Here is a 12,076-nt window from a genome sequence, read left to right as displayed (position 1 = left end):
TAGGGTGCATCAAACGCCCCAATGTCAACCAATTATCATGTCCCCAGTAGTAAAACATTCCTTTGGTCAAAAAAAGAATTTCTACCATTTTTTGTGTAATTCCAGCATTGTTTAGGGGGTCCACCTCAATAAGCAAGATTTGCATTATGAAGCTTAATGCCATATTCATTTAGCTGAATGTTATGTGCTGTTGATCTCTTTACATATTTAATATTTTACAATCGTATTGAATTTGATAAAAATAACTATTCTTTGCTTGTTTATTCAAGTTGTTTGTGAAGTCTGCAATCTTTGAAAGTGAGTTTTTACAAAATATTTTGTATTAAACCTTCACACGCTGTTATTACAGGGCTGTTAGATTTACCACATTTTGACTGTAACACATTGAGTGCCAACAATCTAGACAATTTTTTGATCTTGGAAGCTAAGCAGGGTCAGGCCTGGTAAGTGCTTGGATTGGAGACCGCCTGAGAATACCGGGTGCTATAAGCTCTTACCTCCAGTCCTAACAGCTCCAGGCCGGGTCTGATACCTCGGGCCCGGTCCTAACAGCCTCAGGAGGGGTCTGAGAACTCCATCCCGCTCCCGACAGCTCCAGGCTGGGGCAGAGACCACGGGCCCGCTCATGACAGCTCCGGGCCGGGTCTAAGACCTCCAGCCCGACCCTAACAGCCTCAAGACTGGGGTTAAGGCCTTCAGCCTGACAATAACAGCCTCAGAGTGGGGCTAAGACCTCCAGTCTGCTCCCGACAGCTCCAGGCTGGGTCTAAGACCTCCAACACTCCCATCAGCTCCGGGCCAGGTCTGAGACCTCCAGCCCAGACCTAGCAGCCTCAGGACGGGGCTGAGACCTCCACCCCTGTCCCCAACAGGCCCCAACACCCACCACAACCACCCCGCCTCTCATCCACTAACCCTACCCCTGTCAGGGCACCCCCAAACCCGCCTACCTGCATACACTCAGCCCCCTGGCTCCTCCGGACCTCCAGGGACACCCTGCACACCCCTCGGACACTGTGACCCACTCTTAAGCACCTTTCCTCGGACTCGACCCTAACTGGAAAAACTGGAAACATGCGCTAAATGGCAAATTTTTGATTTGATTTGAATGGTGGACCACCTAAATGTACTTCAAACTTCACCAAACTTTGCCCTACATTTTCTTTTTTTATATGTAACAAACTAGACTAGGGACAAAATGATCCATTGCAGTTAAAAAAAATATGGGGCGTATGATGCACCCTACTGAACATAAAAACCTCCTGCCAAACCTTTCTGCCAAAGAAATGTCTGAAGCCGTGATGAGTGTTGAGAGTGACTTAGATTGCGGTTTCATATTCATGTTTGGAGCAGGATTTCCACGACGGGACGTTATTATTGCCTTCAGAGCTTTTTAGTATAGTATTCTTTCTGTGTTCATATTTTATTGATACCAGAGCTTTAACAATACTTGGTTTACACTAAAATATGTGTCATCCAACCATAAAACAGAACCATGATGTTAATTTCTGCCATAAAGTCCTTTTGTATCATTTATTTGAGCTGAAACAACCAAGCAACCTTCTTAAAGGAACAGGCCACCGTTTTTCCACACTGAGATATGTTCTTACCTGAGCTTAGACGAGTTGATGCGTACTTGTATGGTCTTTGTGCCCGTGGAAGAGCGTGGTAGCTTCCAACATTACCCCTGTTTGGAGGTATAGGAATGTACTGGGAGAGGCCAAATGCTGACAACATCTTTGGTCGTTTTGCGCGACTGAGGGCACATAGTTTTTCAATACTGAGATATGTTCTTACCTGAATTTAGACGAGTTGATACGTACCTGTCTGGTCTTTGTGCCCGTGGAAGAGCGTGGTAGCTTCTAACTTCACCCCTGTTTGAAGCTATAGGAATACAATGGGAGAGGCCAAGTGCTAACAACATCTTTGGTCGTTTTGCGTGACTGAGGGCACGCACAAAGACCAGACAGGTACGCATCAACTCGTCTAAGCTCAGGTAAGAACATATCTCAGTATGGGAAAACAGTGGCCTGTTCCTTTAAGCCTTTTGTGCGGACCGTTTTTACTTATTCTCCTGTTCCTTAAAGCCATCAAAACTTGGCATCTAAAGATTTCTTTGGTTCCTGTTTATCCCGATACCAGTGGTACCTAGACTGGTGGTACCCAGCCCCACTTTGTCACTGATCATTCATTTCTGGTACAAATATCTATCAAATATATAAGTAAATTAAGCACAGGAAGGAAGCAGTACAAAGTTTGTATTGGCAAACAATCTGCATTTGCGGGTTTTTTTAAAAATTGAAATGTTGCACATACATTCCATAAAAAAGGTAAAAAAAAAGGTAATAAAGGTAATTTGTGCAAAATACACAAAACTTACCAAGGGGAAGGGAAATTTACCCAAAAAATAAAAATAAACTCTACATATATTGTGACCAGATTTCAATGGTTTTAGCAGCCCTTCTGTTAGTACATGGCTCAACGCTTTTTATATACATACACTTTTGAAAAAAACATAAAATAAAGGGGCTTTGTTTGCAAATTTACCATCCATCCATCCATTTTCTTCCGCTTTATCCGGGGCCGGGTCGCGGGGGCAGCAGTCTCAGCAGAGATGCCCAGACTTCCCGATCCACACACACCTCCTCCAGCTGTTCTGGGGGGACCTTGAGGCGACACCAGGCCAGCTCGGAGACATAGTCCCACCAGCGTGTCCTGGGTCTTCCACGAGGCCTTGTCCCACAAATTTTTGAAAAAAATTGCAAATTTACACTTATGAATATAAAATTTCCCAAAATAATGGTTAGGTTAACAATAAACATCTTGTCAGGACTCATTAAGTCACTTGTAAAGAACCCAAGAGCAACATGCTCATAATACATTTTATAATTGTTGCATAACTTAGACACAAAAAGACATGTGACGTCTTTCCAAAATTTCTGAATTACTGAACAAGTCCAAAATAAATGAGAGGCATACTGTGTGCTAGTGCCATTCATTTATGCTCAAACAGCCTCACAGCACACACTCTCATAATCTCAGCAGTTCTGATATAGACTAAAGTGGAAGAGGTCTGAAAAGCTACAAGCTAAACTCCAAAAGCGATCAGCCTAACCTTTTCGGGTAAGTGGCTGTGGTGCTAATTGGAGCAGGGAGGACGCTCTCACCGCATGGCTAATATACGAGCGTTTAAAAGCAGACAGATCTGAGCGGCCGTGTATTTGGGCCGTGCAGGCAATGATTCACCCACCTCTAATATCACAGGCAGCAGGCAAGCGCCACTAATTACTCTCTCATTATCCCCAAAACCCGGCTTTATTTAGAACAACTCTCCCATCCCGCTGCAGACTGGAGCAGCGTGCGATCATCACCCCCCCCCACCCCCCCCTCCCTCCTTTCAAATTAAAAGCCTGCGTGTTTCGCGGTTTGTTCCGTGAAAGACTTTCGGGCCGGACCAAAGGGGGGGGGGGGAGACATTGTCAGAGCGCAGCCACGTTAAACGTAATTGCGCCATGATTTCATTTCTCACAGCAGTAATGTCTTGTAAAGTGGATTTAGCTAATTGGGAAAATGTGTAGCTACAAGTCGATAGTTCTTGTGGGAACGCGTAAATGCGGGTTTTCGGAGTGTCATTTCGCTTGTTGGGAGAGCGGAAATGGGAGAGCGATGAGGCCAGATTGGTTTGGGCACGTATGGAGGAAGGACAGTGAAAGTACGGGCGGAAGGATGCTGAGGTTAGAGCAGGAGGAAGTGCAAAGAGGCCATTTATGGATGGAGCCACAAACATTTTTTCAATTTTGAATCAGGTCAATGGCCACACTACCACATTCATATCTCTCTAACCTGTGCACGCGCTTTTCCACCTGCATTTTCTCTTCTAAGCCGTAGTTTCTCCTCTGGCGTTGCAGGGATGTTGCTGGTGACGGCGGACACTTTGGGCCATGACTTCCACGTGTTCCAGATCCTGACCCACCCCTGGGCTTCGGTTCAGAGCGCCGTGCATCACCTGTACACGCTGCACCGGGGGGAGACCGAGGCCAAGGTACCGCACACACACACACACACACACACACGCACAGTATACACAAAGGGCTCACTCATACTTTTCTATTAGTTCCTTTTAGTTTTATTGTTTGTTAAGTGAATTGTCAAACTTCAACGTTAAAGGAGTTATACCGGATTTCTTTTCTAGTTATGGAATGAAATCGTTTTTTGTCTTCCTTAAAGGGGCTAGATGCAAGTTAGTCATTTTATGCTCACTACTGCCACCTCAGGTCTTATGTGTAACTGCAGATTCTATATTAAGCTCGTGCATGACGGCACTTCGGACCCGAATTAACACCTTTTTCAGTGACAGTGCAGGATTTTAGGGGCAGTTCAGGTCTCATTCTACACATTAGAACACATGGCTGGAGCATTTACTTAGTTTTGACGTTTTTAAACTCTGTATAGTCCCTTTAAGTATATTGTAAACTCAGACATTTGTGGGGAAAACACTGTAGATCTAATTATAAGGCATTTGTGTAGTAAAAAATGGACCAAACTCACCTTTTATTAGCGAGCCGTACTTTCCCAGGAAGTCACTACAACATTATGACATGTTTGGTATCCACGTGTCGTACGTAAGGCGACCGAGTTGATTCTTTGGGGCCTAAATATGGTCATTTCCTTTCTGGGAGACAGCAGCGGCAAAACTCTGCTGAGATATACATACAGACCTCGGGGAACATGCTTGGGATTAGGGTTAGGGTTAATAATGATTAATATTTTTCTTGTGTGTCGGAATGTCGGAGTGGTCGAAGTGGCAACATGTAGCCTGCAGATTTGACAAAACTTTCAAACCTGTTTTCTAACTCTGTCAATATCTAACTCCTAATCTGAATTTTGAACACCCAAAAGACAAGGCAAATGTCCCCTCTGAAAAAAATCTTGTATATCAATACAATATCTGAGTTTTAATCCTTTCCGATCTGGGATTTCGTTGTGTTTGCCAAAGTAACCACAGCGTCTACAGTGAAGTCCCTCCCCTCCACTCTCTGCTGATAAGTGCCATGTGTGTCTAAAACCCGAGCCCAGGCCTTGTCGGGTTCAGGAGTATTGACCCTCTGACGGTTCCGTGGTTAATGACTGACCCTGAGCACACGGAGCGGCTTTTGATCCCAACCCAATCCAAACACTCCCATCAGGACGCAGTCTGGGGCCAAAGGGTTATCTGCGGCCTGCTCCCGGGCACTCTCGCTCAGCAGAGGGTGATGCAGGCGCCTACAAGGATATACATGTATTTGAGAACTTGGTTTGTGACATATGACATGGTCTGATGGGCAGTTCATGTTTCAATCTTCTCCCAAATGTTAAGGCAAGGTTATTTGTAGAGCACAATTCATACAAAAGGTAATTCAAAGTGCCTCTCTGTTACATAAAACCGGCCAGATCAAATCAATATGATCATTCATTACCGACATTAAAAGTGCTGAGATGGTTCAAATGGCTCGAACAGGTCAGAGATGGACTTTGGTGCTTGGAGTGTTTTGAAGAACATTCTCTCAATCTACCTGCCTAAAATGTACTCGTAAATCACTCCATTTACTTTGATGATTTTGTAACTTTCTTACAAAGCGGTCAACCCTGGCTCCGAAGTCACGACGAAGATGAGAGGAGAGCGAAAGAGAAGCCTGAGAAATGACGTCTCTTCGTGGTGCCAGACGGTGAAGAGACTTGTAACCAACAGAGCTGTTTTCATGTCTCTTCTCTGAGCACTGCACTAATATGATCTTTCCTGGTTTTAGCAAAGACCCGAACAACATGAATGTATGTACTGCAGCTCCCAAAGCTTCTGGATGCGTTTCATATGTGCTTTGTTAACTCCCTCTTTGATCTAAAACCTGAAATAGCAAATGTAATTAGAACTGCATCACACTTTTCCCTGAGCTCCACTTACCTGCCTTTTTTTTTGTTTAACTTACAAACTCATATCAACTCACGGGAATTCACTTTGCAACACTGTTGTAACATACAGTACCTTAAAGGGACTATACGCAGCTTAAAAAGTAAGTAAGTTAAAACTAAGTATTTTCCTCCCCCTACATGTTCCAGCCATAATATTTTCCTTCGGGACATTAATAAAGTTGAACCTTGAACCTTGAATGTCCTAATGTGTAGAATGAGCTCAGACCTGTTCACCACAACTGCCTAATATAGAACTTAATATAGAACTTGCAGTTATGTATAAGACCTGAGGTGGCAGTAGTGAGTATAACATTACCAACCCGCATCTAGTTTCTTTAAATATGATAACAAGGAATAATGTGTTTTTGATGTTATTACTGGGAAAGTACTGTCCATATTTTATGGTACCTCAACCAATGTTTTTACTGGGTTTGCTACGACATAAATAATCATGTAATTACCATAACATGTTATTACACTTTTCAGTACTGTGCAATTCCTGTGCTAGTTCTACCTGATTTGATAACCACCTTCAACAGCATTTGGGAAACACTGATTCATGATTGCAGTTCCTAAACGTTTCACAGTGAGTACGGCTTCCTAAAAGTTAGTACAACCAAGCTCAGCTCAAATTGATCCCGAGTACCACCTGCAGCAGTTACACAGTTTGAAAACCACTGGCACAAGTAGTAAGCGGACCTCGTCACTCGTTTCATAATTCAGGTTTTCTCTAAATGTGTTTGTCAGTCAGAGAGTTCATGTTGTTTTCCCTCGTGTTGCGTTCAGGCAGTTCATTGTGTTATAGTGGGTGTGAGTGGTGTCGTGGTGGATAAGTGCTTTATCATTGTCTAAACACGGAGCTGGCTGTCAGTGACCCCGGGACGAGTCAACACAAGCAGGCTGGACTTTTTACCAGCCTATCCAATTGAGATGTTGCTCTCTGTGGAGTTTGGATCTTCTCCCTGTGGGTGCATAGGTTTCCGTTGTGCATTCAGGCTTCCCTTCCACTAAAGACATGCACAGTGGGCTAGAATCCCTCCACCTGGGTAAACTTGCACTGAGGGACTGGTTGAATGATGGGTCAAATGCAGAGGACAGATTTCCTCCAGACCCAGTAGATACAGGATATTTTGTTTGCAAAGGATATTACTGTAATTGTAATAGTTCAAACACATATTACCCAATGAGAATTCTACATATGAGGACTGGTACACTTTATTGTCCAGCAGAAGAATATTTGAAATAGAGGCTTTGTTTTGATCTACCTTGTTTAAAAGTGAACTCGGATGTGTTCGGTGGAGTTCTAACATGCAATATGTTTAGGACTATTCCTAAAACACACAGTACAGAAAGTTTGGAAACACTTTTCTATGTATTGGTTTTTAGTTTACTGGATTTCATGACTGTTTACATTATAGATTCTCACTGTGGCGTTCATTTATGAATGAACACAAATGGAATTATGTTTTAAACCAAAAACGTGAAATAGATTCTTCAAAATGGACGCCTTTTGCTTTGATTACAAACGTTTCTCGCATTTAGCGTCATGGCCTCTAGAAATGGATTTGACTTCACAGACTGTTGAACCATTTCAGTTGAAGACCTTATGTAGCTCATTGGGGAAATGCCAAGAACGCAGGGCGGCCATTTTGAAGAATTTTAAATATAAAACATATTTTGCATTATTTTTTTCCCCCTTTTTTGTTTCCTACATAATTCCAGGCGTTCATTCAGTTAATGTAGGAGCCGGGTCTATAGTCATTGGGTTTTAGGCCCTTGTCATGTGTATCGAGACTGGGGAAATCAAAACCCATACAACAACAGAATGAAAATGTGAAAAGAGATGTAGCCACTTTCACTATCATGTGTTAGAGGATAACATTAAATCGCTATTTATCGCACTGGGTCAAACTGTACAGTCATACTATCTCTGTCGTAGCCTTGACTGTGGTGCTCAGGCGCCCACTCTCAGCCACTGAATGTTTGCTTGCGTATCGGTCTGACGCTCTGAGAGGGGATTTATCCCTATTCTGTGGAAGCTTGAATGGTAGGATGGCACCGATGGTAAATAAATTTCTCCAGTATAAGACGCCCAGACTGCTGCCTATTCTACATCCATCCTCTCCAACACCATTGTTAATTCTCTAACATCCTGGGGATATGCTGTTTTTTTTTATGTCGATTGGTAGGTGACATAACAGCTGCTTAGAAAGTGTCCATCTCTCAACATCCACCGCAGAATCGGGGCACAGTTGAGGCAGGGGAATGCGAATTTTGAAGCGTAAATTGTTGCTAGGTCTAACTCTTTTTGGCAACATTTTTTATCTGCGATTCTTTGTATTCCGTTGCCAAGTTTGTCTCCGTAATTGTCCCTCATGCAATGATAGTTAATGGGGGCCCATCTCGCGCATACCAGACAGTGACCCGCTAACTGCATGACTGGGGGGGGTAAGAATGGGCGACTTTGTGCCGGTGGTAATTGGTTATAATAGACCCGTCAAGACTCGGACACTAAATGGACAATTTGGTTGCACTGTGATTGGAAGTGATAAGAGAAGAGAAAGACTTTGCTGGGTTTCTTTTAGGGGCTAGTTTTGGCGACGACGTGTAAAGTCAACTCCAAAATGTGCGGCGTAATGGTGCCGTGTGAATGCTATGTGTTCGCTTGTGTCACTCTCCGCCTTATTTGAATCGGTGGCGATGAAAGATTAGGGAAAACATCACCTGAGAGAAACTGTGATGCTATGGTAAGAATGTGGCCGAGATGAGCGCTGATAAGATAAGGCCTTTGTTTAGGTGACGCTGGAAGAGGCGAGAGCTTCTGTGGTATTTCAAAGTAATGCTTCTTAGCAAGTGTCATAAAGTGAAATTGAAGACACATAATCAATCATTTATTTGTGTAGGACCTCAATAAGAGCCATAAGGTGCACGGGGTGATTCACAGAGGACAATTAGAAACAGAACAGTCACAGTAACAGTAACAGTAACAGTAACAGTAACAGTGTGAAAAGCCCGTCTCAATAGATGTGTCTGTGGTTCTGATTTAATGACAGACAGTAATTGATTGAGCGTGAGCTTTTCTCCATGTTCTCACGCCGTTCCCTTGTCAAACACACTCTTAATTCTTTGAGTTTTATTCGGTTATTTGTTGCTCCAATCCGTGAGTCCTGGATTTTGTTGCAAGGCAAGTTTATTAAGAAGGCAAATAATGTCATTCCACAAAATATAATATATCAATATATATATAAAACACTTGCCTGTCATTTGAATCCGTGTTTCCCAACCAGGGGCACGGGGACTTCAGATTTAAAAAGGAAGGCGGGACTGAATATTTTCAACATTGTAAGCAGTCCTAAGTAACTTGTTTGCCTTAATAAATCCTTTCCCGTAGTCCCTCTGGGGGTAATACAAGTGTTAATGGGATGATTGGGGGGGTCTTTCATCTCCCCCTGGTGTCTCTGGCCAGAAAACCACAATTGCGTAAAAAAAAGCACAACATGCTACGACACCTGCAGTGGCACTTATGGCCTCTAGGGGCATGAGTTACTTGGCACTGCTTTCATGTTATTTTTCTGCAAAATGTTTGACTTTGTGAGTACTTGATCCTTTTTGTGAACACAACACTGCTAAATACTGAATGAACATGGTTTAGTCGATCACTTTGTAAAACACTGGCGGGATCATCGAGGTAGGGGGCGCTCGGAGTGTAAATGAACGACTCAAGGGGCACGCGAGACAAACATGGTTCACTAGATCATCACCAGACCTGTTCTGAGCAGCTCTTCCCTCAAAATACAGTACATTCATCATGGTGCTGTTGATCTCTTAGCATGCTGTTAGCTAAATGGATACCTTGTTTGATCAGCGTCATCATATATTGTTCCTTCGAGGGTTCAGAGGGCACCCTATGCTTATTCTAAACGCTGACCCGCTCAGGCTTTCACTCCTACAAAGGCATTGTTGAACTCTAAAATATAAAATGTGGATGTAAATTAGCTTCAGTTATAGAGGATACATGTCCACTGCATGTCAAATAATAAAGAAAGGCCTTGAATGAATTGCAGGGTGTAGTACGCAGTATTTGAACTGTATAAAATAGAGTGATTCAATCCAGGCCAAACTAGAAGACCAGTATCTCAAAACTCGATCATTACATATTAAATGTGTTGCACTATTACTAGTGGTGGGTAATAAGTACTCAAGTAAAAACACATATAAAATGGATGTGGTGAAAACACTAGTAGAAATACTTTATTACCTGAGTAAATGTAACTATTACGCTCTAAATGTTCATATTGAATCCGGTGACCTTCCTTTAGCATGTAGCATTTAGCGCGGCCCTGCCATTGGTGCATATAAATAACCCAGTTACATAGTGATCCGTGCCGCCTGAGATGGCATTGTCTGCCGCAGCCTATCTGTCTACTGTCTGTCTGCCGAGAGTCTGGCGTGTTTAAAATACCCGGGGAGATGCTATCTGGCCAGGCCCCCAGTCCGTCACGGTCCCAGTGCGGCGCAAAACAATGGGCCCGCGTTTATTTCTCAGCGCTTTGCCACCTTCGGCTGCGCTCATTGTCTCCCGCAAGTGTTTATCTGTGCAGTAAACAAGACACTGAGGCAGCATAATATTTCAGGCATTTTTCTGTTTAGGCCCGCGTTGGCTAACAATGACATGATGAGAATGACATAAATAGAGCTCCTAATGAGAGCAGGTTGTGCAAAGATCTAAATGCGTACTGGACTCCACTGTTTAAAATGGTTTAGTATACAGTTGAATATAAAAAACATGCCTCACAAATCTTTCATTCTTGAAATTGTCTTTTTCCACCTTCCACCATTCACCTTATTCCGGAAGTTTGCTTATGCGCCACCATGAATTGTGGCCGCCCCTTCTCTAATATCAGTTAACATGGGACTGGAGAAGTCCAAATAAAATCAGTTACTACATGAATATAAAGTGACTTTTAGGCCGTGCAGAGAAACGGGGCAGTGTTGACATGTTGGTGCAAATGAACAGCGGGTATTTTACACAAATCCATCGACTAAACATCAGATGTGAGCGGCGAACATTTCCCCTCGTTCTCCACTGAATTAATGGACTTCGCGCTTCAGTCAAGACGACGGAAGTGCCGAGACATTGCAAAAAGAGGCAAAATCATACTAAAAGAGTATAATTGGATGAAAATAAACAAGACATATTAAATTTAGCACAAAAAAAAAAACAATAATAATGAAACTCATGGATGGTATCGTGTCTTGGGGCTCTACGAATCACTGACATTAATCTCAGAGACCTGGGATGATTCGTTTTCAGGTTAAGCCCAGTTAAGGGAAAAACTACTGAAAAAGGGTGTTCCACTTTATTAAGCAGATCATCATTTTCAAGCAATATGGTAAAGAAAAAGGGACTTTCTGCTGATGAAAAGCGTGAAATAGTTGAATGCCTTGGTCTAGGTATGAAAACCTTCGATATTTCATGAAAGATTAAGCGTAATCATCATACTGATAAGAGATTTGTGGATGATTCAGAGCACACTCCGGTTTGTGCAGATAAAGGCACAATATGGACGGTTTCTGCCAGACAAACACATCAGATTAGGAGAACAGATGCTACAAAGCAGCATACAGGTATCTGAAGCTGCTGGTGCCTCTGGAGTCCCCTAAACATCAAGGTGTAGGACCCTCCAGAGGCTGCAGTTGTGCATAAACCTCCTATCCGGGCCTCCCCTAAACTGTTAATTGAATGTTCATGAACAGAAACGGCTGCAGTGGCTCAGAAATACATGAGGACTCATTTTCAAACAGTCTTGTTCACTGATGAGGCCGTGTAACCCTGGATGGTCAGATGGATGGAGTAGTGGATGGTTGGTGAATGGCCACAATGTCCCAACAAGGCTGTGACGTCAGTAAGGAGGGGATAGAGTCATGTTTTGGGCCAGAATCATGGGGAGAGAGCTGGTCGGCCCCATTAGGCCCTTTTAGGCTCCCTGAAGGTGTGAAAATGACCTTTGAAAAATATGTGGAGTTTCTGACAGACAACTGTCTTCTATGCTACAAAAAGAAGAGCCGAGCTTTCCCGAACAAAATCCTCTTCATGCATGACAACGCACCATGTCCTGCTGTAAAGAAT

The 12,076-nt window shown here is 43.2% G+C and overlaps 1 protein-coding gene across 3 annotated transcripts in view; it reads left to right on the top strand.

Annotated features, from left to right (window-relative positions):
* The window catches only part of bcas3 (BCAS3 microtubule associated cell migration factor), a 463,665-nt gene that overhangs the window by 83,414 nt on the left and 368,175 nt on the right, over positions 1–12,076 (top strand). For all 3 annotated transcript variants that reach the window (XM_079559235.1, XM_079559236.1, XM_079559237.1), the window contains exon 14: positions 3,909–4,042. In XM_079559235.1, coding sequence (XP_079415361.1) covers positions 3,909–4,042 — 134 coding nt within the window. The remainder of the gene's footprint in view (positions 1–3,908; positions 4,043–12,076) is intronic.

The sequence above is a fragment of the Gobius niger genome (genome assembly GCF_951799975.1).
Source record: "Gobius niger genome assembly, chromosome: 1".
NCBI lineage: Eukaryota > Metazoa > Chordata > Actinopteri > Gobiiformes > Gobiidae > Gobius > Gobius niger.
The sequence above is the reverse complement of the archived record's forward strand: the minus strand, read 5'-3'. Positions and strand labels throughout refer to the sequence as shown.